The sequence below is a fragment of the Panthera tigris genome, chromosome C1 (genome assembly GCF_018350195.1).
Source record: "Panthera tigris isolate Pti1 chromosome C1, P.tigris_Pti1_mat1.1, whole genome shotgun sequence".
In the NCBI taxonomy this organism is placed as follows: Eukaryota; Metazoa; Chordata; class Mammalia; order Carnivora; family Felidae; genus Panthera; species Panthera tigris.
In genome coordinates this window covers 6,435,202-6,463,168 of record NC_056667.1, presented here as the reverse complement: position 1 = coordinate 6,463,168, position 27,967 = coordinate 6,435,202, and the positions used below count along the sequence as shown (strand labels likewise).

The 27,967-nt window shown below is 57.8% G+C and overlaps 1 protein-coding gene across 6 annotated transcripts; it reads right to left on the bottom strand.

Annotated features, from left to right (window-relative positions):
* On the bottom strand, positions 1 to 27,449 carry H6PD (hexose-6-phosphate dehydrogenase/glucose 1-dehydrogenase). 6 transcript variants are annotated; one of them, XM_042994372.1, is made up of 7 exons: positions 27,226 to 27,449; positions 26,512 to 26,615; positions 25,289 to 25,438; positions 15,964 to 16,600; positions 14,769 to 14,886; positions 2,731 to 3,000; positions 1 to 1,611 (listed from the first exon to the last, which is right to left on the bottom strand). In XM_042994372.1, exons 2-7 carry the CDS (start codon positions 26,520 to 26,522, stop codon positions 248 to 250), a joined length of 2,550 nt encoding a protein of 849 aa, XP_042850306.1. In that variant the 5' UTR covers positions 26,523 to 26,615; positions 27,226 to 27,449; the 3' UTR covers positions 1 to 247. The 6 variants fall into 6 exon arrangements, with proteins under 6 accessions (XP_042850306.1, XP_042850309.1, XP_042850305.1 ...); XM_042994375.1 differs by lacking the exon at positions 26,512 to 26,615 and having other exon boundaries at positions 27,226 to 27,338; XM_042994371.1 differs by lacking the exons at positions 26,512 to 26,615; positions 27,226 to 27,449 and adding an exon at positions 26,686 to 27,213 and having other exon boundaries at positions 25,289 to 25,448.
* Between the last annotated feature and the right edge of the window lie 518 nt (positions 27,450 to 27,967).

Genomic DNA, 27,967 nt, shown 5'->3' with positions numbered 1-27,967 from the left:
TTCTCTCCTGAACGGGACCGGAAACTTCTCAAGAGCAGAAACTCCGTTTCTTCCTTGCACCTGTGTCTACCCACCACAACTAGACAGGGACCGTCAAAGGGATTGGGATAAGGCCTCGTCCTTTTCCTCTCTGGCGGCCTAGCCCCGAGGCATCGGGTTCCAGGCAGCCAGGGCAGGTGGCAGGACGGGGGAGAGGGGACAGTACGGGGAGAGCGAGAGCGGGAGTGAGCAGAGGCCCCTGGGGCCCTCATCCCAGAAACGCCTCATAGTCCATGTACCAAACCAGCTGGCCGGAACTAGGCAGGACGCCCGAAATGGGCCATTTCTTGGGCTCGTGGCCCACGCGGCTCACCAGCATGGTGATCTCACGCTTCACCCTGCCCATGACCAGGACCGCCACCTTCCTGGCGCGGTTGATGAGGGGCAGGCTGAGGCTCATGCGCTGGAACGGCCTGGAGGGGCTCTCGGTCAGCACGACCAGCTGCTCGCCGTCCAGGCCGCTGGGCGACTGCGGGAAGAGGGAGGCCGTGTGCCCGTCCGCGCCCATGCCCAGCAGCACCAGGTCGAAGCTGCTGTTGGCCACCAGGGCCGAGATCTCGCTGGCGTACGTCTGGGCGCCCTGGTCCTCCTCGGCGCACAGCCGCTGGCGCAGATGCACGGGCATGGGGTGAATGTTGTAGTAGGGGACCCTGATGTGCTGAAGCAGGTGGGTCTGCAGGTGCTGGAAGTTGGACTCGGGGTCCCAGAGCGGGACGCAGCGCTCGTCCACCAGCCACAGGTGCGTGTGGGCCCAGGGGAAGCCGTAGTGCCTGGTGGCCAGCTGCTGGAACAGGGGCACGGGGCTCGAGCCGCCGGACAGCGCCAGGTGGAACGTGCCAAAGCGCCGCACGGCCCGCACGGCCGTGGCCTCGATGTCGTCGGCCAGCTTTGCGATCAGCTCCTCGGGCCAGGCCGAGATCAGCGGGCTCTCTCGGTACTTGGCCTTGAGAACCTGGAAGCCGCTGGGCATCGGCGCGGGGCCGGGGCCCGGCACCAGCCGCTCCGGCTGCTGCTGCGAGAAGCACAGCCGGGCGCCGCCGAACTCGAAGTCCAACAGGTGCCCGTTCTCAGCGCCTCCCGGGTAGAGGCGCGGGACCTCGTGGGCCAGGCTGTCCAGCAGGGGGGTCCAGAAGCCCCAGGAGGCCAGCAGGTTCTCCGTGGTGACGAAGGAGTCCTTTCGGCCGTGGAAGATGCGAGATATGAGGACGGAGTAGGCGTCCTGCTCCCTCACGGGGCTGTAGGCATAGAAATCGGACAGCGGGCGGCCGAAGAGGCGGAGCCCCGGCCGGGCCCCCAGCTCCTTCCAGCTCTCGGGGGGCAGGGAGGGCCTGAACAGGTTCCGACTGACCAGCACGGCAGGGCTGCCCAGCTCACCGTGTCCGATGTAGAAGACGATCTGCCGAGGGAGGCACTGGCTCTGGTCGGCGACCCAGTGCTCGTCGTTCTGGACGCAGTAAGCCTGGTTCCTGAACAAGATGCGCGCGTAGCCCACTCTCTCATCCAAGGCTTTGCCGGACATCAGGATGAAAGGGACGCCCTCCCAGCGAAGGTTGTCCATGTGAACGAGGACGCCTGAGATGACAGGGGACGGCAGGGCTCACGCTCTGGCACAGAGAACCGAGGACTTCCCGGGGCGCCGGCCTTCCCTTCCTCGCCTCCGCCAGCCCTTCTCCTTGCTGCCCCCTCCTGCAGGCAGCCTGTGGAGCACCCGTGACCTTGCTATGTTCACCCTTTCCAGCATCTTCTCCTGCCAGCCAGCGCTCGAAATGCAGCCTCTGGGCCACCTCGGACTCCCACCTCCGTGAGTGAGGTACCTTAGAGTCCCAGTCCCCCTGAGAGACAACCAAAGTCTCGCGGTGGGGGCGAGGTCGGGCCAACCCCGACTCCTGCCGGGAAGGAACGCTTCCCTCCAGTCCGCAGAGCACCCGGGGGTACCTGAGGCAGGGTGGTGTGCGGGTAAAGGGGCCTGCAGGGCGCCGTCACGGCCGTAAGAACCAGAAGCTGAGCGTGCTCCTGACGTGTGTTCCTAGCCTGGTTTTCCCAAGTCCTCTCTCTGCACGACCCTGGGCAAGTCTGTGCCACCCTCACAGAGCCTCTCATTTCCTGACCTTTAAATGGGGATGATAATCATACCTGCCTTGCGGGTTTGTGCATGCGAGGATTTAACGAGGTAACATGCAAAAAGTGCCTGGCACGTCGTAAGTGCCCAATAAACAGCCACTGCTCTTGTAGTGGAGTTTACTGCCTGCGGCATTAGGGAGCCAGCCCTCTCCAGGAACGCTCTGGGCCCGTGGAACTGTCCACGGGACGTCGCCGGTGGACATCTGTCTGAGCCGCAGGGTGACTGCCTGCTGGAGGGGGCCCGGGCCGGGCCCGGACACAACCGCAGCCTCACTGGGGGCTAGATGTAAGGGGGGGCCAGGTCTGAACCCGGCTCAGAGAGCTCTGCGGGTGTGTGTGGACGTGGCCCGAACCGAGATGACTACCGGGTGCCCTACCCCCACACGGACCCAACAGGTGACCTACCGCTTTAAGATAGGGGAGGCCGGAGAGCCAAAGGAATCTCCTCCTCGCCGACAAGCACCCTCGTGAACACCCCACCCGAGGTCCCTTCCAACCCAAAGCGAAGCGTGTTCGAGCCTGGAAAGCTGCCCCCGGAGGCGGCTGCCCACGCCCGGCCCCCGAGCCCACCTGCGAAGGTCGGCGTCAGGCTGTGGAAGCTTTCCGGCTTCTGCTGCTCTCTGCGCACCTGCTCGCTGTATGCCTGGTACTGGCCCAGGACGGCGCTGCCCTTCTGCAGGCCCCGCAGAGCCCGGAAGGCCCGGAGCTTGTGCTGGAGCACAGACTCTGAGCTGCTGATGTTGTGGGGCAGCTCCATGGCCACGAGGGTGAGGACCTCGGTCAGGTGGTTCTGGAGCACGTCGCGAATGACGCCGTACTCCTCGTAGAAGCTGGTGCGGCCTGTACAGCAGAGAGGAATCAGAGGCTGTAAGGAACAGTCAGCGGGGCGCCTGGTGATGGGGGCGGGGTGGGGGGGTGCTTAGTCGGCTGAGCGTCCGACTCTTTGTTTCAGCTCAGGTCACACTCTCACAGGGATCGGGCCCCGCGATGGGCTGTGCACTGGCAGTGTGGAGCCTGCTTGGGATTCTCTGTCTTCCTCTCTCTCCACCCCTTCCCCACTCATGCTCACTCTCTCTCTCAAAATGAATAAACTTAAAAAAAAAAAAAAAAGAGGGCAACATGCCAGACTTCCCCAAGGCACACCTGGCCCCCTGTCCCTGCCGCCTGCCCCTGCCGTCTTCATCCCCCAGTCCGTAGAACTTCCAAACATGACTTATGTCAGAGCAAATCTCAATTAAGAGAAGGAAGGAGGGTGTCTCTGAACACTCTAAGTGAAGCTGTCAAACCCTTGGGCCTTCCCGGGAATCTGCACAGTGAAGGGTCTGGTCCCGGAGAAGGCCAGACTGCATTTACCTGCAGATCTGTGGCCGGACTCCCGACCCTCCCCAGGCGTCAGCTGGGAGGGAGGTGTGGCCCCGCAGGAGGCCACAGCATCGAGGCGAGCGCCTGGGCTCTGGGCTCTGGCTGCCGCTTGCTAGCGTGGTCCTGGGCGTTACCCGACTCCTGGGTCTGTCCCTGCATCCCGCCATTAAGTGGGGCTAACAGGTGCCACCCCGTTACCAAGGGCACAAATGTGCCAGGCAGCGTGCAGGGGCCGAGGAGGTCCCTGTCCTCAGCTTTCAGTGGGAGGGAGGAAAAAATAAGTCAACAAAGGAATTACAGACAGAGAGTCAGAAGAGGGCAAAGGGCGGGTCCTCTGAGGGCAGGGGAGTCAGGGCTGCCAAAAGCGAGGGAAAGACTGGCGAGGAAGCCTTTCGGGCGCAGACAGCCCGAGGCGGGAAAGGGCTCGGCTGGGAGGGCCTAACGGAAGGTGAGCAAGACGGAGAGGCCAGGAGGGCAGGGGCTGGTGGCACGTGGGTCCGCATTCAGAGGAAGCGGGTGGGGAGAATGATGCAGGAAGAGACACGATCCTGGCCCACTGCGGGGAGAACGGTGCAGGCCAAGGAGGCCAAGGAGGAGGCTGTGCGGTTGCCCCAGCGGAAAGGCAACCGGGCTGGGGCTGATGTGGCAGCAGAGGAGCCGGAGGGAGTGGACGATCTGTTCTGGGGGCAGAAGTGACGGGACCTGCTGACCGCTGGGGGCAGGCACAAGAGAACTGCTAGATTTGGGGCCTGAGCCAAGGACGGGCAGCGGTAGAGGGCCACGGGGAGAGGAACAGTCTGGCGGAGGGGAAGCCATGAGTTCCCCTGGGTGTGTTGAAGACTAAGACATCCAGGGGAGGACGCCGAGTTGGCAGGTGGACAGGGTGACAGGGTGAAGGAGAGCGACACAGACAACACCGAGCACAGAGCCCCGCGGCGGCAGCCCCCCCACTGCCCACAGGCTCCCGAGGGGCAGCGCCCACGGTTATCCCTGTTCCACGCCGGAGGGAAGAGCCAGCCGTCTAGGGCTCGTCCCAGCAGAGTCGGGAGCTGGCCGAGCCCACGCTCGACTCCACAATATCCTCCGGACGCAGCACGAGGTCTGATTATCGGTGCCTCGGATACACACAACCCAACAGGCGTAGAGCTTCGGATTCAAATGCACAACCCCTCACACGGCCTGGTTCATATTCCGCCGACCGGCCAACGCCCAGGCCGGTTCGGAGCCTTGGACAGAGAGAGTCTGCCATCACGGCAGGAGGGGCAATCGTCCGTCAAAGGCTTTGTGTGAATCATCTAGAACTCAGGATTGCTTCTTTTGCCCGGCAACTCCTAATGCCCTACAAGTCTCGGCTTCTGGAGGGTTGTACTGACCTCTTGGCCTGCACCCCCGGGGGTGTCCGGGGCCCTGTCTTCCACAAGCCCCACTGACTGCCTCAGTGCCCATCCGTCTCTCCCCCTGCCACGCACAGGAGTCCCGCAGAATAGGTGCCGCACCTGTCCGCCCACTGCTGCTGGCCTCGCAACCGACACGGCCCCGCAGCCGCACCCACGGGACACCGGGCAGCAGAGAAAACGGACATCTACACGTCATCACGAATCAATCGCAAAAGTATCACGTCAGGAGGAAGAAACAGGATTGCTTTGATAAAATAAAAATTTTGAAAACAGGATACGAAATGACTACCATAAACACAACGTCAACAAACGAAAAGTACGGTTGGAAGTCAGAAATTCCACGGATGGGTTTTATGGATAAGAAACATCTGAAAAGAGTCAGTCATGAGAAGACAGATCTGACGAGACTATCCTGAGTGCAGGATAAAGGGGCAGAAAGACCCACACTCACACGCAATCACACACACACACACGCACACGCACGGTATGCCTCTCCTTCAGGATGAAACAATATATTGTTTACGGAATCAGACTTACCCACAAACAATGAAGACAGTAACCTACCCCAGATCTGGAATAGTGAAGGGGAGGAAATGGGACAGAATTTGGGGAAAGACACAATAAAGCTCTTTTTAAAAACAGGGCGCCTGGGTGGCTCAGTCGGCTAAGCGGCCAACTTCAGCTCAGGTCATGATCTCAGGGTTTGTGAGTTTAAGCCCCATATCAGCCTGCTTGGGATTCTTTCTCCCTCTCTCTCTGCCCCACCCCCCACTTGTGCTCTCTCTCTCTTAGTAAATAAACTTAAAAAAATTTTTTAAATGGTTTGGTTGGGGGGCGCCTAGGTGGCTCAGTCGGTTGAGCGTCCGACTTCAGCTCAGATCACGATCTCACGGTTTGTGGGTTCGAGCCCCATGTTAGGCTCTGTGCTGACAGCTCGGAACCCGGAGCTTGCTCCAGATCCTGTGTCTCCCTCTCTCTCTGCCCCTCCCCTGCTCACTCTCCCTCTCTTTCAAAAATAAATAAATAAATAAACTTTTGAAAGAACGGCTTGGTGGGTACACTCGATGTGTTATATCGTAGTTCTTACACGTCCTACATATATTTAGTATGAATTCTTTTTGATCTAGTTAATATTTAATTCAAACAAGCAAAAAGAAGTGGCCCCTAATTCAGACCTGGCTGGCCCCGCACGCTCCCTCACAGGGGCCACCCAGGGTCCTCGGCACCAGTCCTGAGCCACCTGCCCCAACCAGGCTCGTGGCGCGAGCTCCTGCCAGCTAGGTGGCGAGGAGGGCCAGGCCATGACTGGCGGAACGTGCCCTGAATTCAGCCCAATGTGCCACGCCCGATGGAACACCGTGTCGCGGGGCAAGAAATGGACCCAGGAACCTGCTGGCCAGAAGGCACCTCTGTCCTCAGGGGCAGGAGTCTGACTCTTGCTCTCGGCCAGAACTTGAGGGTGCAACCCTGGCCACGCTAAGCCCTGAAAGAGTGGGAGAATCCAGCCCAGCTGTGCCAACCGAAATGCCCAAAGTGCCCGCCCGCTGAAACGGTGCCTGAGCTCCTCCAGCCCCACAGGGCTCTGGTCTTCAAAGTTCTTACGATACGGCTGAGAAGAAGGACATCAAGAACAGATAATAACTATATAATAACAGTGTTCATCAGTCCTTTACTCCTCACAATACTGATATATAAGCAGGTCTTACTTTTAAAATACAAGTTTTAAGGGACACGTGGGTGGCTCAGTCAGTTGAGCGTCCGACTTCGGGCTCAGGTCGTGACCTCGCAGCTCGTGAGTTCGAGCCCCACACAGGGCGCTCTGCGGTCAGCGCAGAGCCCGCTTCGAATCCTGTGTCCCCCTCTCTCTCTGCCCTTCCCCCACTTGTGCTCTCCCAAAAATAAATACGTATTTTTTAAAAATACACATTTTAATTTTAAAAATACAAGGAAACGAAGGTTCAGAGAAGTTAGGTGACTTGTCCAAGGCCACAGAGCTGACAGAGGTAAAAATGCGATCAGACTTGGGCAGTTAGCTCCAGAGCCCGCAATTCTTACCACGCAAACACCTCCTTTTTAACTTCCTACCGCTCCCAGTTTTTAACAACCATACAAGTGAACGTGCCACTCGGGGGGGGGGGGGGCTGAATGGCATGAGCACCAGCGGATGTCAGGAGTGGAGTGGAGGAAGCAACCTGAGCTGGGCTCTGGAAGGATGGCTCTAGGTCAAAGGTCAGGGACCCAATGCCTGCCGGGGCCGGGCCACGGAGGCCCCAACACACGGTTCATACGACGACGTAAGCCCGGCCTGGCAGAAGCAGCCAGTCTGTGACTCGGAACAGCAGAAATCGAGCGAGAGCAGACAGAGAGGGCCTTGGACGCTAGACTGAGAGGTCTGAGGAGCTATATTAAAAGTTCCTGACCACAACCAGTTGAGCAGAATCACCGTAGGCTCCACCAATGTCACTCCTACGTGTGCACCCAAGAGCAATGAAAACACACGCCCACACAAACACTTGTACACGGACGTTCACGGCAGCACTATTACAATCGCCGAGAAGAGGAAGCCACCCAGACGTCCATCAACCGATGGATACGTAAAATGTTATCATTCACGGTAAAAAAGAAATGAGGTCTCGGTACACACCGCAACATGGCTGCACCTTGAAAACACGTCACTCGGAGAAAGAAGCTAAACACGAAAGGCCACCTGTTGCGTGGTTCCATTTACAGGAAATGTCCGGAAGAGGCAGCTCCGTAGACACAGAAAGCAGATTCGTGACTGCGTGGGGTAGGGGCATGTGGATGAGGATAAGGGGCACAGGGGTTCTTTGGGGGGTGGAAAATGCTCTCGAATTGACAAATCCACTGCCCTGGATACTTGAAATGGGTGCATTGTCTGATACGTGAATTATATGTCAAACACGACTCTTTCAAATAAGTGTGAAAGCAGGAAGGAGAACCATAACAGAGGTGCTGTGGGACAATCAGGCCGTCTCCGGTCTACCTGCAAGACAAACTTTCAGGGAAGGGGACTGGTCCGACAAGGCAGCGTTCGGGGCAGTTAAGGGAAGGAAGCAGGGCTAGGGCAAATGACGTAACGGGAAAGACAAAGACGTTATTCGGGGGATGAGTACATGCTTCACGGTGACTGGCTCTGGAGTGTGGTCCGTGGAGCCAGGAGGTACGGGTTCGAACACCTGTTCTCCCATCTTTCAGCCCTGCAGCCCCGCGAGAGCCGCTCTGTCTCACACATAAAAGAGGGAAAGTCCCGTCCCTCCCTTGCAGGGCTGCTGCGAGCATTAATGAGTTAACACATCTACGAGGCTTGGAACGGAGCCCAGCACACGGGAAGTGCCGGGAGATACCGGCTAGTATTTTTATTATTATAGGAGCTGCAAAAGAAGGACCAGCAGCCGGCAATGCAGAGAACAGTCACCATTTGGAGATAAAGAAGTTAGACAACGCAAGTAGTGTTTCATGAGAAAAGTTCAATGGCGGTTCGAGTTCTGAATCTGCTGAGTCTGAAAGTGGTGACATTTGGTGCAAATATCAAGAAGACAGCTAGAGGTTTAAGACTAGGGCTTGGGTAGGCAATGAGTGCCAGAGACATATTGGATTTCATCAAGTCCAAAATGCCGACGATGGCAAGAGCATCACGGTTTTACTACCGCTGAGAAAGAGACGGGCTGCCAACCACGTCAGCTATGGTGCCCCATCAACGGCGAATGCGACTTCAGAGATGTTCAAATATTCAAAAAAAATGTGTGCCCTGCAATCAATGGATTACAGATTTAAGAGTATAAAGAAGATAGTTAAAGCTTGGAGAACAGATGAATTTTTGATGGAGGGAACCCAGCAGAGTCCTTCAAGGGCCCTGTTATCTGTTTACCATTCATTAGTTTAGCAAATCCCTAAGTAGCCCTCTTCCTATTTTTATCCTCTCTCAAGGCCGGGGAGAATGCACTTCACAGGTTTACTACCCGCTGTGTAAAAGAGAGCTTCCTTTATTCCTTAATTTCAAGCTTCAGGGGCGGCCGTGTTTAGCACAGCCCGGAGACTTGCAGCCCCTCCCGGTTAAGCTCTGCCTTTTCAGAACCGCCTTTCCGGGAGAGACCACACAGCCGACCGCAGGACAGGGGTCCAGCCGGGGCACCAGCTCTCCTGCGGATGCCAACCACTCCGGTTTTCCACCAGTTACTGTGGACTGATTCTTCCTGAAAACGATCTCTATTCACTCCTGGTATCCTCTCCTAGATCAAAAGCTGAGGGTTAAAAACCCACTGGTGTCTGAATAAGGACAGAAAAAAGCTCAACCGGGTTGGACAGCTAGGAGCAAGACCACAAACCTGGCTTCCAAACGGCTCAAGGCCAGCGCTACCCAGGATCACAAGGTCACAAGCACGGGAGACCCACCGCTTTGCCCCTCAGCCGGGCTACCCCTCAGACCCTCGTGGGGCAGCGTCCCACGGCAGGCAAGACAAGCTGTGTCCCATGTGCCTGAAAAAAGCTCCCACAGACCCACCACACCGGCGAGGACGGGAGGGACATTGGCACCAATGCAGGCAAAGCTGTAGGAACACGAGGTACGAACACCACTGTTGCATACGTTCTGGAAAACGGTCTCATGAGATGTAATGAGCTGTAACGTAATTTCCACCATTTGGCTAGTAATTCCACTTCAGAAGTACACTCAAAGGAAAAAATATTTTTTTAAAGGCTCATAAGTGTTCTAGGATGACGGCGGTCAAACAATTTTGTGAATAAATTAAAAGCTACTGAATTGTACACTTTAAAAGGGTAAATTTTATAATATATGAATTATATCTTAATTTTTAAAGCCTGAAAAGTACTATTTAAAATAGCAAAAAGGGGGCACCTGGGTGGCTCAGTCGGTTGAACGTCTGACTTCAGCTCAGGTCATGATCTCACAGTTCGTGGGTTCGAGCCCCTCGTCGGGCTCTGTGCTGACAGCTCGGAGCCTGGAGCCTGCTTCGGATTCTGGGTCTCCCTCTCTCTCTGCCCCTCCCCTGCTTGCACTGTGTGTGTGTGTGTGTGTGTGTGTGTGTGTGTGTGTGTGTGTCAAAAATAAAGAAATGTTAAAAAAATTAAAATTAAAAATAAATAAATAAAATAGCAAAAAGTGAAATGCCTAAGAACACAGCAATCCATATTCTGTGACAGAAACAGAAATTTCACAGAAATAGTTACTACAAGGTATACACTCTATAGATTGTTGACAGGTGGAAGCTGAAATACATGTTCACATCCATATGTGAGAGAGAGATGAACCAGGCGAAGGCTGGACGTAAAGGAGTATTATAGACCAACTACGGGTGTTCGCATAACCCAGCACGAGTCACATGTGAGTCCCAGGGAGCCCCAGAGAGAGAGGCAGCCTCCTCTCCTTGACAACTTGCAAGGAGAGCAGCATTTCCACTGGTAAAGCATTTCCATGTATGTGATTTCATTTAAGCCTCCAAACAACCCCAAGAGAGAGGCAACAGAGATCGTCATCATCATTCAGAGATGTGCTGAGGATCGCACCCTTCAGAACGGGGACCGCAATCCCCCTCCCCACTGCCTCCACGCTGCGGGAGATCCAGATTTTCCCGGGAAAACACAGATTTAAGAACCACAAAACTGAAAGCTAGCCGTGATCCCCACCCGTACCTTCGGGGATAACTAAAAATAAAGAGGAGGGAGGGCCAAGGAGAGAGCAGGTCTGCCGGCGCTCTCCCCGGTCAGGAGGCCAGGCAGCCGCCCTGAGCTCACCTTGCAGATGGCCCTGCAGAAAGGGGGGCCCAGGGCCGGAGGGCAGTACAGCTGGTGCGCACCTGGGAGGACCCAGGCTGCCTCGGTCCCTGCGTGAGGGGCACTGAATGGCCACTCCAGCCCTCAGAGGTCAGCGTGCCCTGTGCTCCTTCCCCGGTGTGGGAACAGGGGGTTGGAACCCTCCCCGGCAGGGGCAGTTACAGCATCCTCGAGAAGTGTCCCTCTTTCTGCCCGCCTGGGTGGCTCCATCAGTTCAGCGTCTGACTCTTGATTTCGGCTCAGGTCATGATCTCACGGTTCGTGGGATCGAGCCCCACGTTGGGCTCTGAGCTGACAGAGCAGAGCCTGCTTGGGATTCTCCCTCTCTCTCTGCCCCTCCCCTGCTTGCTTTCTCTCTCAAAATAAATAATCTTAAAATAAATAAATACATACACACATACATCTATGCATACAGAAAAGAAAAGAAAAGAAAAGAAAAGAAAAGAAAAGAAAAGAAAAGAAAAGAAAAAAGAAAGCCTTCCACCAAGAGAGGAAAGCAGGGCAGCAGAGGGGCGCGGAGATGCCGTGAGCACATCCTGGCAATAAGGCCAACTGCCGAGGGCCCGCACGGAGTGCGCCACAGGCACGGGGGTGAGAAGCTTGGGTTCTGAGGTGCCATAGAACTTGGATCCCATCCCGGCGCCCCCAGAATAAAGGGCAGACCAGCCTGGACAGCTGTCCCTCGGGCCATCAATGACGCAGCCCTCCCTTCAGCAGAGCCTCCCGGCGGCCACCATGAGGGCCAGCAGGGGTCATCTCCACACAGCCAAGGTCACTCCTTGTATAGCCCATGGTGCTGCTTCAGGAGATCCGGCCCCCCAGGATTTCTGTGGCTCTGAGGGGGCGGGGCACCTTGGGTGTGATGGGGGAGGGGGCCCTGGGGCCAGGGAAGGAAGTGCTTTTCCTCTCCTCCTCCCCTTTTCACTCTCTCCCTCCTGCCTGTGCGGCAGCCTTCACACTGCAGCAGACTCCTCTGGGCCAGAGGCTGCGGCAGGGAAGGAGAGAGCCACTCAAGAGCCAAGGAGAGAGGGAGCTGGGGAAGCCAGCCTCAACCACTCGGATGACTGGACTGGGGCCCAGTGGCGGGGGAGGGGCAGGGACGGGACATCCAAACGACCTTGCCACTCAGAAGTCCCTTTCCAGCGCGCAGGCCCGGCGTGCAGCCCCCTCCCTTTGCGGCACTCGAATGGCAGTGTAGCCTGCCATCCCTGAGGGTCCCGGAGCTGGGCCACCCCGGAGGCTCCCCACGCCGCACAGCTGAAGCGGCACCTGCCCCCCGCGAGGGGAGACCGCCCCTGCACTCTGGCCTTCTGAAGCCTGACGCCGACTGCTGCGCTCTGAATCCCACCTTGGAAGCTCCCAGGCCGCCCTCAGTCCCACCGTAGCAGCTGGCCGGCCACCCACGAGGACCCACAGCAAGGCACGGTGACCCCCAGCAGGAGGCCAGCCCCTCCCCCTGCCCGCTTCCCATCCCGACTGCTGAAGGCACTGCCAAGGCCCAGATGTGCCGGCCGCGGGACTCACTGGCCATGGGGGCACAGCCTCGGGGCCCACGTCTCCTGTCCTCTCTCTCCAGCCTGAACTAGTGCGACGGGCGACTGGGGGGCGGACAGGCCGACCAGGGAGATCCAACCCCCAGGATGGCATCTCTGACGAGGACGGGGCAGGCCACACCCTTATGGGTTAGAGCCCCTGGGGGGGGCGGGTATAGAATCCCACCCCACCCCCCACCCCCCGCCCCAGTTGCCTGCCCTGCCCTGTGTCTCTGCGCCTCTGGGCTGAAAGCACAGGGCCCAGCTGAGGGCAAAAGCCTTGTGCTCCGGGGCGTGGCAGCAGCACCCCCTTCCCCTCCGAACCCACGTCCTGAGGCTGCTGGGCCTGGGCCTTGGTCCCACGCGGCAGCCTTGACAGCAGGGCCACCGTGCCCACCCTCCTGGGCCGCAGCTGTCTGGTACTGTCCGAACCTAGATTCTCCCTGCCTCCGGCCGTGCTTTGGCGAACAGTCCTGCCCGGGCCTCTGTCTGCCTTTGTGCCTTGCCTTCTCTTTTCCTTTCTCCAAAACCCGAAAGTATCTTTGCTGGGTAAGCAGGCCTCTGGTTTGCTCAGCCCCTGGCTCCCTAGGGATCCCGCAAAGAGACCTGCAAGTGACATCAGGTATCGAAAGGGAAATGCGGTGGAAGGTTGGAAGGGATACGGGGCGATGGTGCCAGCTGGTAACCCCAGCCATCACCGCTCCTCCCCAGCGCAGGGTGGGCACAGGAAGGGGCCCCCAGAAGCGGGGGAGGCGTCCCGGTGTCCCGGCCCTGCCGGTGGCTGAGCCAAGTCTGGGCAGAGGCTGATGCTGGGCTGCAGAAGGTGACGGCGGCACCCTGTCACCATCCCACGCCCTCAGCACCAGATCTGAAGTTTAGCTCTCTGCCGGTGAAGCAAGAGCCGGGCCCAGCCCGCACCCCCACGAGCACGGCGGACACACAGCGGCACAAGGAGGTAACCCACAGCCTGAGCCCCTGCTAAGGACAGAACGGGAAATAACGGAAACGCTGGGGCGGGTTCCCGAGGCCCACGAAGGCTCAATGCGGCGGGGAGAGGGTCAGTGTCCTGACAGGGGCTCCGGAATGGAGAAACCCAGCTCCGCTCGAGGACGGCAATGCCCTCAGAGGCTGGGTTCACGGGGCCCTGCCCGACTGCCCCAGCCCGGCACCCCTGCTCCTGCCTGCCTCCCACGGCACTGTCGGCCTGCATCAGTCATTTCGGAGTCTGTCCTAATAGACCCTCTCCCCCCAGCGAGAGGTGTCGGGGGGGCAGAGGCTGTGCCTCATTGCCCTCCGTATGGCCATCGCCCTCACACGGAGCCTCTAGCACCAGATACATGTTTGAAGAGGAAAGGAGGGAAGCTGGAGAGAGTAACCAAGGGAAGGAGAAAGGAAAAGAGAAACAGGCAAACAGGAGACAGACCTCCTGGACCCCCAGCCAGGCCCGAGGGGTCTGCCCTCCTCTCTGCCCAGGGGCACACCGTGGGCCGAGGACAGTGGCCTCGGCCCCGCAGACAGCAGCCAGCGGGATGAGCTAGACGCAGTGCTACGGAGCCTGGGTGCCAAAGCCAGACCTCTCACCCCAAGGACCCGGCCCCACCGCTTCCTGCCGCGTGACCTTGGGCACATCACCAAACCGCATCCGTAAGTGGAAGCTAATAATAGGACCCACCTCAGATGGCCACTGGGGGGACGGACACAAGAAGAATTAGCTTTTATGGTCTTGGCTGAGAACCGATGCTCTGACCATAATACAGTCAAGGCTCAAAAAAGTGGAGGGAGTCACAGAACGCCAGCACTCCGCGGAGCCTCAGCAGCGGTCTTCTATATGGCCCGCTCATCTCGCAGCTGAGGGGAGTGATGTGCTGAGGTCACCCAGCAGAGACAGGCCGGAGGCTCCCTGGTCAACGCTGCTCATTCATTATTCGTTCAGCGCTTGTGACGTGCACGCCAGGAGCCTGAAAGGAGGCACCTGACCCCCTCGGTCCGGTGGGAGAGGCACACTGGACCCGGACAGGACACAGAAAAGACTGGAGGGCGGACCAAGGAGGCACGTGGTGCTCCGAGGGCGTGAGGGGAATGGAGCTCGTCAAGAAGGCCCCCTGAGAAAGTGATGGCCGAGCTGGGAAGGAACAGGAGGCACGGGAGGCGAGGAGGAGGTGAGGAGAAGCATCTGGGCAGAGGGCGCCACCGGTACCAGCTCTGGGACCCTGATGGGCCCCACCACACCCACGTAAGGTCTTGGCCACGTAAAGCCAAGTTTACTCACCCAGCCTGCGTTCCCTAAGGGCAGCGAGGCCCGGGCGGGCTCTGCCCTGGGGGTTAGCACAGGCCAGAGCTGGGCCACAGCAGGCCCCGCAGGAACACCACACACCGGCGGAAACTTCCCTCCGAGAAGCACCAGCCGGGGCGCAGAGGCTGGGCAGATCCCCCGGCCCTCGCATCTCACCAGGCACAGGGCCGGCGGAGGCCAGGGAGCCGCGGAGCGCGGGGGCCACTCACTCACCCTCGGCATCCACAGTCTCCTTCATGATGATCTCCACCCGCTCCACGTGGTGCCGGCTCCAGAGGCCGTCCAAGGCCTTGCGGTTCTGGTCTCGGAAAGGCAGGATCTGAGCCACGGCCTGCCGGGGAAGGAGGCCAGTTGGGCGCTGGTTCTCAGGGTGAAGAAGGAATCCTGACTCCGAGAAAGGGCCCAGGCTTCTCTACCCCCTGCTCGGAGGAGACGCTCCCAGGACGCAACAGTCCCTGGGCTTTGGGACCTCACAGCTCTAGCGCGCTCCAAAAACTTGTAAGTGACCTCCGCAGCGTTACCTGCTTTTTATTTTGCGAGGAAAAAAGTACTGCAGATTATTTATCTTCTATGACCATCGACTTTTAATAAAAGAAAGAGATCTTTTTACCACTAAAAATGGAGCAAGAAAAGCTTTAGATTGAATGCATTCAGTATTCTTTTCTCATTTTCCCAGGAACAGGTGAAAACCTCACCAGGTCCTCACCTCTGAGGCCCACTCTTTGGGGATGCTGCCGCTCCAAACAAGGCTGGACAGAAAGCAATGCCTCCGTCCTGGAAAACTATGAGGTGCCCACCCACGTGGCCCTGGGCTCACCCAGCCTGGTCAGCACCAGAGGGCGCCGTGCTCTGTGCTCCCTGCTGGGGTTTCTAGGGAGAGATGTTCCAGAGGCACTCCAAGGGCCTGCCCAGAGTGAAGTGGCCAGCCAGCCTGCATCACCCAGGAGGCCACCCCACGCTCCGCCACAGAACCTGGCTGAGGAACACGGACTTAGGGTCCCTACGCAGCGCGAGACCTTGTTACCAGCCTTTGGCTCAAAACAGAACTCAGGAAGACACGGATACTGAAAAAAGGCAGTCGGATGTGGAATAAGTTAATTCTAATCTCCCCACCGGGACCCCCTGGAAGCCAGGCCGACACCAGAGTCCCGGGGCCACCCGTGTAGATGATGCAGGGCAGCGACTGCTGCTTGATCCAGAACGCGGCTGGACAGGCGGACCAGGGCCACACAGTCCTGCCCCTTGCCGCCCTGCTTCTCCTCCAGCCTGTCGCCGCCGGCCGGCCCTCAGGTTGACCATGGCAGCTCGGATTTCACGACGGCTCAGGCCTGATCCCACATCAGCAGAGTGGCTCCGCAGGTGGGGTCTCCCCGCGCCCGGCTCACGCCAACTCCTGGCTGCAGCTCACCTGCTTGCCCAGGTAATGGTCCACCCGGTACATCTCCTCCTCTCGGAAAAAGCCCCCGAGTTCCGTGGCCAGCTGCTGGGCTGAGAGGTGGTCATGGCCGAAGGGCTTCTCGAGGACAACCCGCAGCCAGGCGCCCGGGCCCGGGCGGCAGCTGCTGTTAATGTTGCGGGCAATGTCCGCATAGGCAAAGGGTGGCACCGAGAAGTAGAAGATCCTGCCGGCCTCCCGGAGGCCCCCGCGTTGGACCTGTGCCTCAATGTCCTTGCTCAGGGCCATATAGTCCTTACGCGTCGCCAGGTGGCGGTACGCACTCAGCCGCTGGAACTGGCCCTTGAGTTCGGAGCAGCGGTCGGGTGCCACGTCCTCCGGGCAGGAGAGGGACTCCAGGACCTTGGCTATGAACGCTTGGCCCTGCTTGGTGGACGTCAGGGCAGCCCCATGGAAGCTGAAACTGTAGTCCTTCCCCGCCTCATCCAGGTACAGCTGGAACAGCCCCCGCCATAAGTATTTCCTGGCCAGGTCCCCGGTTGCTCCCAGCAGGATGACGGAGACGTGTCCCCGGAGCTCCTGGGCCTGCAGGCACCCCAGGAGGGCCACGCACATCACCACTGTGAGCATCTTCCAACAGCCAGGGTGCCTGGGCATAGGTGAGGCAGACAAGGAACAAGGAAAGATCAGACATGGTTCAGGTGGCTGGGACATGGAGGTAAACACACTTCCAGGCTCTCAAACGTTTCCTGCCTGGCAGGAATCAACCACGTTTCTCAGAAAAATGCTATAATCCCACGGCTTCCCCGCTGCTCCCTCCTCAGCAACTTGGCTTCTGTGCCAGGAAGCTGGTGCGTAGGGAGCCTGCCCCGTAAACAGGGACCGTACGCGGGGAGGGGGTAGGCCAGTTGCTACAGACGGACTGCGGTGCCGCAGGAAGCTCCGGGGAGGCCCCCGGGGCCGCCGCAGGATTTGGAGCTGCCCACTGGAAGATCGACGCCAACCTCATCCATGAGCACAGGCCACCAGGCCCACGAGCTCGGGAATGGTAGACGGCCCTCGGGTGACGGCTGGAACTACAAGAAGACAGGATCACCCCCGTCACTCCTCGCTTGGCTTCCCTCGTGTCTGCTGGGCTCCGGGCCCAGAACGATTACTAATATCTCCTACGGCACGGTGAATAACAACACAGACTCTGGAACCAAACGAGGTGGAATCCTAGCTCAACTCCTCCCTGTTTGACCTTGGACAATTACTTAATCTCTCATAACCTCGGGTTCCCCATCTGAAATAGGGGTGACAGCGACCTATACCACAGGGTTATTAGAAGGAGAAAATGAGGGGCGCCTGGGCGGCTCAGTCGGTTAAGCATCCGACTTCAGCTCAGGTCATGATCTCACACTCCAGGAGTTCGAGCCCCGCGTCGGGCTCCGTGCTGACAGCTCAGAGCCTGGAGCCTGATTCAGATTCTGTGTCTCCCTCTCTCTCTGCCCCTCCCCCACTCATGCTCTGTCTCTGTCTCAAAAATAAATAAAAAAACATTTAAAAAAAAAAGAGAAAGTGAGTTAATGTTTATCAGATGCTTAGGACACTGCCCACCACCCCCGAGCACTACGTAAGTGGTAGTCGGCACTAGGGTATGTTAATGACAGCAGCGGCCCTGAACGGAGCGCTTCCGTGCGTAAGATCCCACTGAGTGCAGGCAAAACAGCCAATGGAGTGGGTGCCGTGATAGTTTCCCTCTTGCAGAGAGAAAAGCTGAGGCTCAGACGGTGAAGGAAGGTGAGGAAGGAGGGAGCCCAACAGGCGCCAGGCTCTCTGGCCCCCGAGCTGACACACAGCAAGTGCGTGCTGCATCCTCCCTCGTGCCTTGGCTGCTCTTCAGGCTAATTTAAAGCCGCTGACATGTACGAAAGGCAAGAGGCCTCGGACCCGCCACGAATGCGCCAGAGGATCTGCTTTCACTTGCCTTCTGTTCTGACCAAGGTTGGAGGGCTTACTGTGTGCAATTCTTACTCCGCGGCTCTCCCGTTCTCCGACTTCCAACGGAGGCCAGGGCTTTGGGGGAAAGGGAGAAGTGAGGGGGGAAAGTAGGCGTGGCCAGCTACTCGGCTCTGAGAACTCGAAGGGGCGACGGGGCCCAGCCCGGGGCGCTGGAGCACTGAACAGGGAACCGAGATGACTGACAGCAGGTGTTCCCGGATGAAGGGTGAACAACACCCTCAACCGTGAGGTTCGAGTCTGGCTGTACGGTAGGGACACGGAGGTGTGAGGCGATACCCGGCCCCCTTACCTTCCTGCATCCCTGTACCATCCCCCATCTTGAGAGGGACCTGGCCACCCTCTGACAGCCCACTCCCCAGCCCCCCCTTTTCCCTTTGCCTCCTCCTCGTCTCTTTTGACGTTGCAGTTAGCGGCCAAACCAAGATGAGGCTCCAACGACAGGATGTGCGTCAGAATCTACAGGACACCAGACATTTCCACTATTCAGCTTGATGTGGAGGGTAAAGAGACCGGCTGCGAGGCCTCCAGCCTTCCCCTTGCACTCTCCCTTAACCTGTGCACTCACTCCCGAACCAGATGGGCCACAGGACCAGCCTTTCCTCTCCCGCTTCCCAATCCCTGTCCTTGGCCCTTCACGCATTTCCTTCTCGGCTGGCAATCGCCCGTCTGGAGGGAAGACAGAGCTGCAAGGTCAGTGCGGGAGAGAGGCGGTGAGAAATCTGAAGCCCGGAGAACAGCCTGGAGAAGGAGGAGCCTCCAGCTGGCGAGCTGCATTTCAGAGCTCCTGATCCCACCCCCGGAGCCAGGGCTCCGGACTGACAAGTGCCGGGGACAAGAGGAGGAGTCAGGAACCTCAGAGGGCCTGGATGGGCAGGTGAGGGAGCCCCAAGGACCAGTCCCTCTCCCCCAAGCCCAGAAGACTGCAGAACTGTCGTGTCCCCAAGCCCGAGCCTCCAGTCACTGTGCTGAACGGCTTCCTCAGTCACGTGGAAGAATGTGGCATTTGGGTCAGAGGACCAGGGCTCAAGACCACCTCCTGGCTGTGTGACCTAATGAACTCTCCAAGTCAGTTTGGGTCCACTTTTCCTAACTATAAAACAGGGCTAACACCACTGAACTAAATGAGGGGCTTGTGACGATTAGCCGAGATGATGCAGGCGACAAAGCCCTATGCGGACATTAACTAACCCAGCTCAGTGCCAGGCGCTTCCTGGCTCCTGGGGGGGCATAATGCCACCGCTGCCCGACAGAACCGCGCAGCTCAGCGGCTACAGAGCTCAGCCCCGCAGGCAGCCCCGAGGAACCAACTCGGGCATTGACGGCACATTCCCCAGACAGGTCCTTACTCCCGGCCCCGAGGGGAGGGAGACAGTGACCGGTATGGTCATCCTCCTCGCTGCCCCGACAGGGAAATAAACAGGCTCCCCGAAGCCCAACGAAGTCAAGAACAGGGCCCCAGCTCTGGAGCAGGGGTGAGGCAACAGGGAAACCAGACGGCCCCAACACACCCACCGACGGTCTAAACCACCCTCGCGCGGCACGGCTCTGCTTTTGCGGGGTTTTCTGAAGCACTTCCCCCTGCCTCTCTGCCTGCTCCAAGAGGAATGGGCCTACAGGCACCTCCTAAAATCACACACCTGAAGTGAGCCAAAAAGCCTGGACGTGACAGTCCAACTGCTAATACTGCCATGAACCGTTTGTATCTTTCATTCACAGTAAGTTTCATTTGCAGAGCTCCGGCGCAGGAAGGGCAGCCTGCGGGACTGCGTGTTGGGCTGAGTGGTGGTTCTTCTCCAGCTCCTGCCGTGAATCACCACGCCACCTCGATGACCTCTCGCCGAGGTGTCTGTCCTGGCCAGCCCCCCCTGCCCCACCTACGAGACGAAGAGACTTAGCGGAAGGATCGCTACTTGACTGCTGCCCCCCAATCCCGGGTTTTCCGAGGAAAGGAGAGAACCCCTCTCTCATCAGGGAGAGGCCCCAGCTCTGCCTTCCTGTAGGGCAGCCGGGTGCCTGCCTTGGGGGAGGGGAGAGGGGCGCTGAAACGGGAAGCAAAGAGCTGATGACCACGTGCCCTTCCGAAGCTAAGACGAGACTCTTGAAGCTTTAACCGAAGTGTGTGAAGGATGCAGTGTCATTTACGACACTCAGATACTTGCCAGACACACACTACCCCACCGCGTGCGGTGCCGCGGGACCTCGTCTAGGGAGGCGCAGAGGACCTTCTTCAGACAGGCTCGTCTGGGTGTCAGGACTGCTGGGCCCGTGTCCGCAGTCCTGCCCCCCGAGTCCGGTCTGAGGGGTTCCCGCCCGGCATCCTGGGCAGTCCACCTTTGGAAGAACAGCTCCGCCAACGCTCCCAAAGCTGTGAACACCGACTTGGCGGGCCTGGGGGTCTGGATCAGAATCTGCTTCCGGTCTTTGTTTCTGCCCAAGCGAAAGAGGCGGGTGTGGGGCGCAGCCCCGCAGCTATGCCTGACCCGCTCCGGTGGCAGGGTGGCTGCTGGTAAACCACAGGGGGAGTGGCACTGGTCTGCTATTCCCAGCAGACACGGGGCAGGGGCAAGGAGCGGAGAGGTAAAGGTCAGTGGCTGCGGCGGCCTTGTCCCCTCTCCCGATGCCACATCGACACCTTTGACCTCCACCTTCTGTATGCCAAGCGGGAAGGAGGGGCCTGTCTTCTTCAAATCATAGCCCAGGAGTTTGGAATTTTTGAAAGAATGTGTGGGAGTAAAAAGAGTTCAAACTAAAGATCATTTTTAACCAGAGTGCGAGGGGAGGGGCCCAGCGCCCTCTCCAGTCACTAACTCCAGTGTTTTCCCCGAACTCTCCCGGTCCCGGCCCATCTGCACAAGACACACCCAAACCAGTCAAACCCTTCAGCCACTCTGCGGCCTCGACTCCTCCCTTCCAGGGCCCCTTGGGAAGGGTCAGGGACAAGAGTTGCAAGATCGGGCTCTGGGGCCAGTTTCCTCCCCAGATCTCAGAAAATCCTTATTCCTATCACCTTCTCAGGGGTCTTGGGTCCCTACGACCCAAAGGTGTGCTAGAGCCACCCTGTACCTGCACGCAAGATTCACCTGCTGAATTTTTAGGAATTTTTCAAGCCAGTTGTTAAAAACAGCCATTAAATTAAAGACCAAATCAGGGTGCCTGGGTGGCTCAGTTGGTTAAGCGTCCGACTTCGGCTCAGGCCAGATCTCATGGTTCATGAGTTCAAGCCCCGCGCTGGGCTCTCTGCTGTCAGCACAGAGCCTGCTTGGGATCCTCTGCTCCCCCTCTCTCTTTGCCCCTCCCCCACTTGCATTTTTGCTCTCTCTCAAAAAAAATTTAAAACCAAATCGTACCAATTTATAACCCAAAAAATTATATTCAAAGATAATAAATACTTTCAGTTTACCATTTCCTATTTTACTGTATTTTACTATCAACCTGGGTTCTTGACATTGTTCCCGTCTACTATGTCTGTAAGGCGAAGATATTCTACGATGCGGTGCTTGAAACGGCCTGGGAAGGGATATTTCACCACAGATACCGGCAAATGCTGTAAATCGGGCCCCCCCCTCACCAAGCCCCACCCCTGCAGAATTGTTACACATTTACCAACACAGGACACCAAATCTGCCTCTCCAGTCTGGGTTTTCTGCCCCTCAACTCCAGGCTCATACAATCAACTGCTACTCTGACACCATTCACTGGGTGTCTAGAAGACGTACTATGTCCAAAACTGAAGGGACTTATCCCCTGACCTGCTCCACTTCTCCAGCCTCCAGAAATGGTAACTCTCTCCTTCCGGGCACTTAGGCCAGAAACTTTGGGGGTCATCCAATCTCTCGGCAGATCCTACGGTTCCTATCACCAAAATTAACCCAGAGTACAACTACTCCCCGCCTGCCGCCACTCCACTCTGGTCCCAGCCACCATCACCCCCGTCTGGGTTCCTATAGGAACCACCTAATTGGCCTCCGGTTTCTTCTGCCTTTTCCTGAACATGGCACTCGGTGCCCTTTTTATGGCCTCCCACCCATGACCTCTTTGATCTCTTCTGCCACTATGCCCCTCTCTAGGCTCCAGCCACCCATCGTCCTGCCTCAGGGCCTTTGTACTTACCGTTGGCTCTGCCTGACCTACTTTCCCCTGCAGATGCCCACGTGCTTCACTCCCTCACTAACTTGAATTCTTTGCTGAAATGTCACCTCGGTGAGCCTTTCTCAGCCGACTCTGGCAAACTGCAAACCTCCCACCGCCACCTCAGCCCCTGCTCTAGTTCTCTCCGCAGTACGTATCATTCTCTAACACGCCGTCTGTGAAAAGCGTATTTGTTTTATTGCCTGCCACCCCTCCGCGTAAAATGCAAGTGCCAGTGGGGGCAGGGGGCTTTGTGCTTTGTTCGCTGATTACCTTCAGTATCCAAAACAGGGCCTGGCACACAGAAGGTGCACTATAAATGTGTGCTGAATGGACAAATAAATCCCATTCTGTAGGAGACCACTGTCGCCTGTGTGCGAGCTATCTGCATCAGAATGATGGCACGAAGGAAGAAGTCTCTACTGGTGACTTCAAGCGCTACGGCCCAGTACGCACGCCCAGCAACAACACCAGTAATGATAAAAGAAACGTTTACAGAGCATCTAACTATATGCCGAATCCTAGAGCTTCACATGCATCGAAGCTTTTAAATTCTTGCCACAACCCAGGAGCTAGGTACCATTACTATGCCCATTTGTAGAATGAGCACAGGGGAAGCCGAGGTGCACGGGGAGGGGGGCGGAAAGAACTTACTGAAAGGCAGGCAGCTCAGAGGTGATCAGCTATAAATACGGGCAGTCTGGCTTCAGCACTTAGGTCCCACGTGCCAGTAAAACATGTGACTACGACCCCAAGCAGTGGGATTTAAAACACTGCATTGGTGTGGACACGGATCCTGCCCCTCTAGGAGACGCGAACAACGGTGGTGCCAACAGTCTATCTCTCTCGTGTCTCAACCACGGGGAAGGCAAACAAGTCAATAAGAAGCACAAGATGAGGCAATCCCCATAAAGCACTTGGCACGAGCTAGCCGACGGTAAGCAGCCCAGAAATGTTTGTTTCTATCATTATGAAACCAACAGCATCGTGAGTAAAGGTACTTTTCTTGCTAGTTTCTTGGAACTCCTGCAAAATGAATTAACCATCCCACAACAGAAAAAAAGACATACCAAGAAACGGCTCATCAACAGTTTTCATGACCTTCCAGTCATACTGGCGGTGGGGGGGGGGGGCATCAAAGAAAGAGAATGCTAGAAAGAGAATGCTTAAAAGTCCCCAGCCCAGCCCTTAAGGGATTTATAATCTAGCCCAAAGAATAGGGGCGTGAACCCCAGCTGTAAAATGGGGATCATCCGCCTCATTTTAACACTGGGCCAAAAAAAAAAAAAAAAACCCAGATCACGGATGTGAAAATATTTTAGAGGGCAATGGTGGTAAGAGCTCTCCCAAGGAGCCACCAGGCTCTCAAAAAGCAAAAACCAGACTTCCTGGGCAGCAAAAAGCAAAACGAGACTTCCTGCTCTGCCCGTGGGTTAGGGTCTGTCCGGCAGAATCCACCGGGAAATGCGGCATCATGCAAAGACACCTCACCTTGTTCAAATTCCATCAATAAAGTCAGGAGTGGCTAGGCCACTGATGACCAAAGGGAAACCTCTAGGTTTAGGTGGCCTAACACTGTCGGACCCAAGAGTAACTTAGTAAACTCCAGTCTTTGTATAAACATAACTTGAATATCTGCCTAGAGGGGTTACTTGTTGGGCAGTCGCGTACCTCAAAGAAAAGTTACTGTCTGAGAAATGAGCTCTCTTCATGCCAAGCAGGGAGCATTGTTATCTCGAGGGTTCCTAAAACTAACCAAAAGATGAGCCTCATAAACTCAAAACGTCTATCCGCCTTCGATCAGGGCAGAGAATGTGGAAAATAACTGAAAATCTGCCCATTCTACACCAATTCCCCCTAATTCGCTACCTTTTCAACGAGCCATGCGCCCCGTTGGGAGGACAGGCGGTCGGGTGGGCAAAGAATTTAGGTTTATGACCTTTCCAGAAGTTCTCATTTCCAACCAGACATTCAGGCTGAAGTGACCTGATTCTCAAAGAGGCGGACAGGTTTACTTCTGGAAAACTCTTCGTTGGATGGGGTGTGCCGCAAACGCTGATGGAAACCGGAGGGCGAATGCCAGAGATCAAGCTGATCTCGGGAAAGAAAGCACGGGGTTCCTCCTCTCACCGGGCTGACTTCCAGAAAAGCCTAGAGAAGGGGACGCCGTGGGCCCCTCCAAACTAGCCGCCAACGGGGGCTGGCCGGCCCCCGCTGCCAAGGGCTCTGCGGAGGAGAAAGTGGACAATTTATTTGGAGGAAGCGGGGCTGGGAGGCAACTCGGGCCGGCGCTGGGCCCCGGCCGGAGTCCCAGCAGCGGCGGGCGGGCGGGCGGGCGGGCGCGCGCGCGGGGGCCGCGGAGACGCCGCCCGGCCGAAAGCCCGAGGCGGCCCGGCCGCGGGGCCGCCGCGCCGACCTCCGGCGCGGCCCGGCGCGAGCGCGCCGCCGCCGGCCGACTGTCAACAACGCCCGCGGCCGAAGGAGCCGCAGACCAAGCGGGGGAGGCAGCTTACTTCATCTCGCCCGTCAGAGCCGGCCGCTTCTCCGGGAAACGTCGGCGGCGGCGCGGGGCGCGCGGCGCTGCGGGCCGGGCTCGGGCCAGGCCGGGGCCCCGCGCATCCTCTTCCGCAGGCGCGGCGCGGCCCGCCCCGACAGGTGCGCGTCACGCGGCCGCGCGGCCGCCGCGCGCTCCGGTTTCGCCGAGCGTAGCCGGGGGGCCAAGTCGGCCGGCCCAGCCGCCCCCTCCCTGCCCCACCCGAGCCGCGTCCGGCCTGGGAGCGCGGGGGCCCCCGCGGGCCTGGGCCCCAGACCACCGCGGCCTCGGCGCGCGCGCCCGCGCAGTCGGGCCGGCTCAGGGGCGCGCGCGCGCGCGCACGGTCAGGCCCCCGGCGAGGGGCGGAGGCGCAGGAGAGACCACGCCCCCTGGCTCGGGGTCGACCGAGGGGTGGGGGGAGGCGGAGCCGCCCGGATGATTTCGTGGTTAGCGTAGAGAGGGCGGGACTTCAGAGTGAAGTGGGCGGGCAAGCGGCCGGCCGACCCTCCGCACCGGGTTCTGCGGTTCTGCGGTGCATCTTTAGGGGCTGCCCTCTGAGACACCCGAATAGTGGAAGGAAGTGGCGGTGTCGCGGAGGAAGCCTGGGAGCCGGGTGGCCGGGTCCTCCCCAGCATCTGGCAGAAGCTGCCGGACCTGGAACAGGTTACTTGCCTCCTCGGGCCTCGCTCTTCTACGTCTGTACAATGAGCAGCTTGGTCCGTCTCACTTTCAGAGCCCAGATGTCGTGATATAGGGATCAGAGAGCACGCTATTACCGGGCCTCCACGTTCAGTTTCAAATCTCTGCTTACACCCGTGTGACCTTGAAGACACTAACCGGAGACTCAGTTACTTCGTCTGTACAATGGGACGATGAGAGCATGGCCTTTTCTCTAGGGTGGTGGTGAGGTGGATACGTGAGATAACACGGTCAGCTGCTTCTGTCAGCACCCAGTCGATGGCATGTGAGCCCTCTACCCCCGTCCTCACCAGTGTCATGCAGTATCTGACCCTCAGCCTGCAGCAACCTCGTACCTACTTTCTCCCAGCCCTACAGGCTGTCAGGGCCCCTAGTGGCACCCCAGCCATTAGAGAGGCAGCTGCTCCTTCCTGAGAGTGAAGGTCCTGAGTGACCTCGGGCTAATTAAGGCAGGGCTACCCAGGACCACCTCCTGGATGTAGACCCCCCCATCCCTACTCCCAGAGCACCTTAGCTCCACCCCTTTCCCAGACCCACCTTCCTCCCACTGCAGGGACAGGAGAATGCATGGTCACCTCTGCTAAAGAGTGCAGAGCACCCAGGAGAGGGGATTCTGACTGCAGAGAAGAAAGCTTGTAGCAGCTTTTTCTTTCATGAAGCTTCCGCGAGAGGTAGAGCATTGAGAGCGAGCAGAAGGAACTTGGCAGTGGCCAGCAAAACTGTGTGGGGCCAACAGGCCTGATTACCACACAGGATATTGGGCAAGAGGGTTCCAGGAAGGCTGGGAAGCTGGAAGGGGCTGGGCCCCACTGTCATCAAGGCCAGGGGCCATCTGGGGGCCTGCAGTGAGCTGACAGCTCACTGCAGGCCCCACAAAGAATTCAGGCGGTATGCTGGGTGGGACCTGGGTGGGGGCATCGAGGAGCCAGGTACCCACTGGGCTGCCTCCACAGCTGGATGTGGGCAGGAGGGTCTAGGGGAGGGGCCAGGCAAAACAGTCTGGGAGAGGCCAGGACTCTTGGCCAAGAGCCCTTCCCATGTTCTGCAACCCTAGGTGCACCGTGCCCTCCCACAACTGTGCGAACCGGGGCTGAGGGAGGCATTATGGAAGATGGCAGGTGCCCAAAGACTGAGATGAGCCAAGGGGACCTTTCCTGGGTCCCTGTACAGCCATCATAAGGGTGATCTGCAGGTACCTTGAGGGCATCTTTAAAAAATTTCCCACAGGCAAGTCAACCGTAAGCAGCCCATTAAGAATGTTCGCGTGTCCCCTTAGGTGTCAGGGGGGCGGGGTCTGCACCTAGGATGAAATGAGCCAAGGCTGTTACAACTGTCCTCCCCATCGACAGCTGCTCGTCCCAACTCCATACCTCCTAGTCTGACCTGGACCATCGCTTTGCCTTCTTTCCATCAGGAAAACACTTTGGTGTCATCGAGGTGTAAGCGTATTGCCCCCGCCAAACCCACAAATCTACAGCCTTGTCCATTAGGGCCTGTGATTGGCTTCTGCTCGTTTGCCAACCCGATGCGTTGCTCATTTCTGTGCTGCCAGCAGCTACGAGACGCTCCAGGCGACATCACCGGGGACCAGGTGTGCCCAGAACCCTCCGAAGGAAGCCGGAAGAGAAGAGCAATGCCCCCCCCCCCCACCACCACCGGCATCTTGCGGCCCAGACGGTGTCTGTGGCTTCTGACTTGTCAAAGAGCACCGTGGGGCTCTCTTCGCCAAGCTCTTTTTTTTTTTTTTTCATCTTCCTAAACTGTGGGGTGGGCAGGAGTCAGGGTTAACTCAGCCCGCTTCACTTCACAGACATGGAAAGTGAGACCCAGCAAGATGAATGACTCACGAGAGAGGTCTGTGGAGTTAGAAAGAAAATCACGTGGTGGGTTCTATTTTCAGAACGACTCACCAAGTCAGCTCTGCTCGTTCACTCTGCTCTTTGCACCGGGAGGGGAGGGGGAGAACAGGTGTTGTGGATTTGCAGCCACAAGTCGAGTTTTTCACCCCCAGACATGAGAAAGCTCAGCGCTTTTTCTCCCCTAAAGACGGGCTTTGTGACGTCCGCATGAAGTGGCTGCAAACAATGTTTGTTTTTCTATTGCTGCGGTGACAACACCATTTAGTGACGTAAGCAGTGCAAACGTATTATCTTACAGTCCTATGGGTCAGAGGTCCCGCGTGGGTCTCCCTGGGCTAAAACCACAAGGTTGCAGGGCTACGTTCCTTTCCAGGGCAGCCCTTTTGTGGCTCATTTGGGTGCCTCCGGAAGTCAGTTCCTTGTGGTTTAGGACTGAGATCCCCGTTCCCTGGCTGGCTGGCTGTCCGCTGAGGGCCATTCGCAGCTTCCAGAAGCTACCACATTCCCTGGCATATGGTCCCTTTCCTCAGTCTTCAAAGCCAGCCACAGAGGGTTGAGTGCTTTGATCTCGCCTCCGTTTTGGGGTTCATGTTTCTGACCCTTCTGGGAAAGGGCCTCTACTTTTTAGAACCCATATATTAGATTGGGCACACTTGGATGACCCGGGATCATCTCCCATCTCAGAGTCCATATCCTCAGGCACATCCGCAATGTCTCTTTTGCCGTGTAAGGTGACATGAGCACAGGTTCCAGACATTAGGGCCTGGACATCTTCAGGGAGTCATTATTCTGC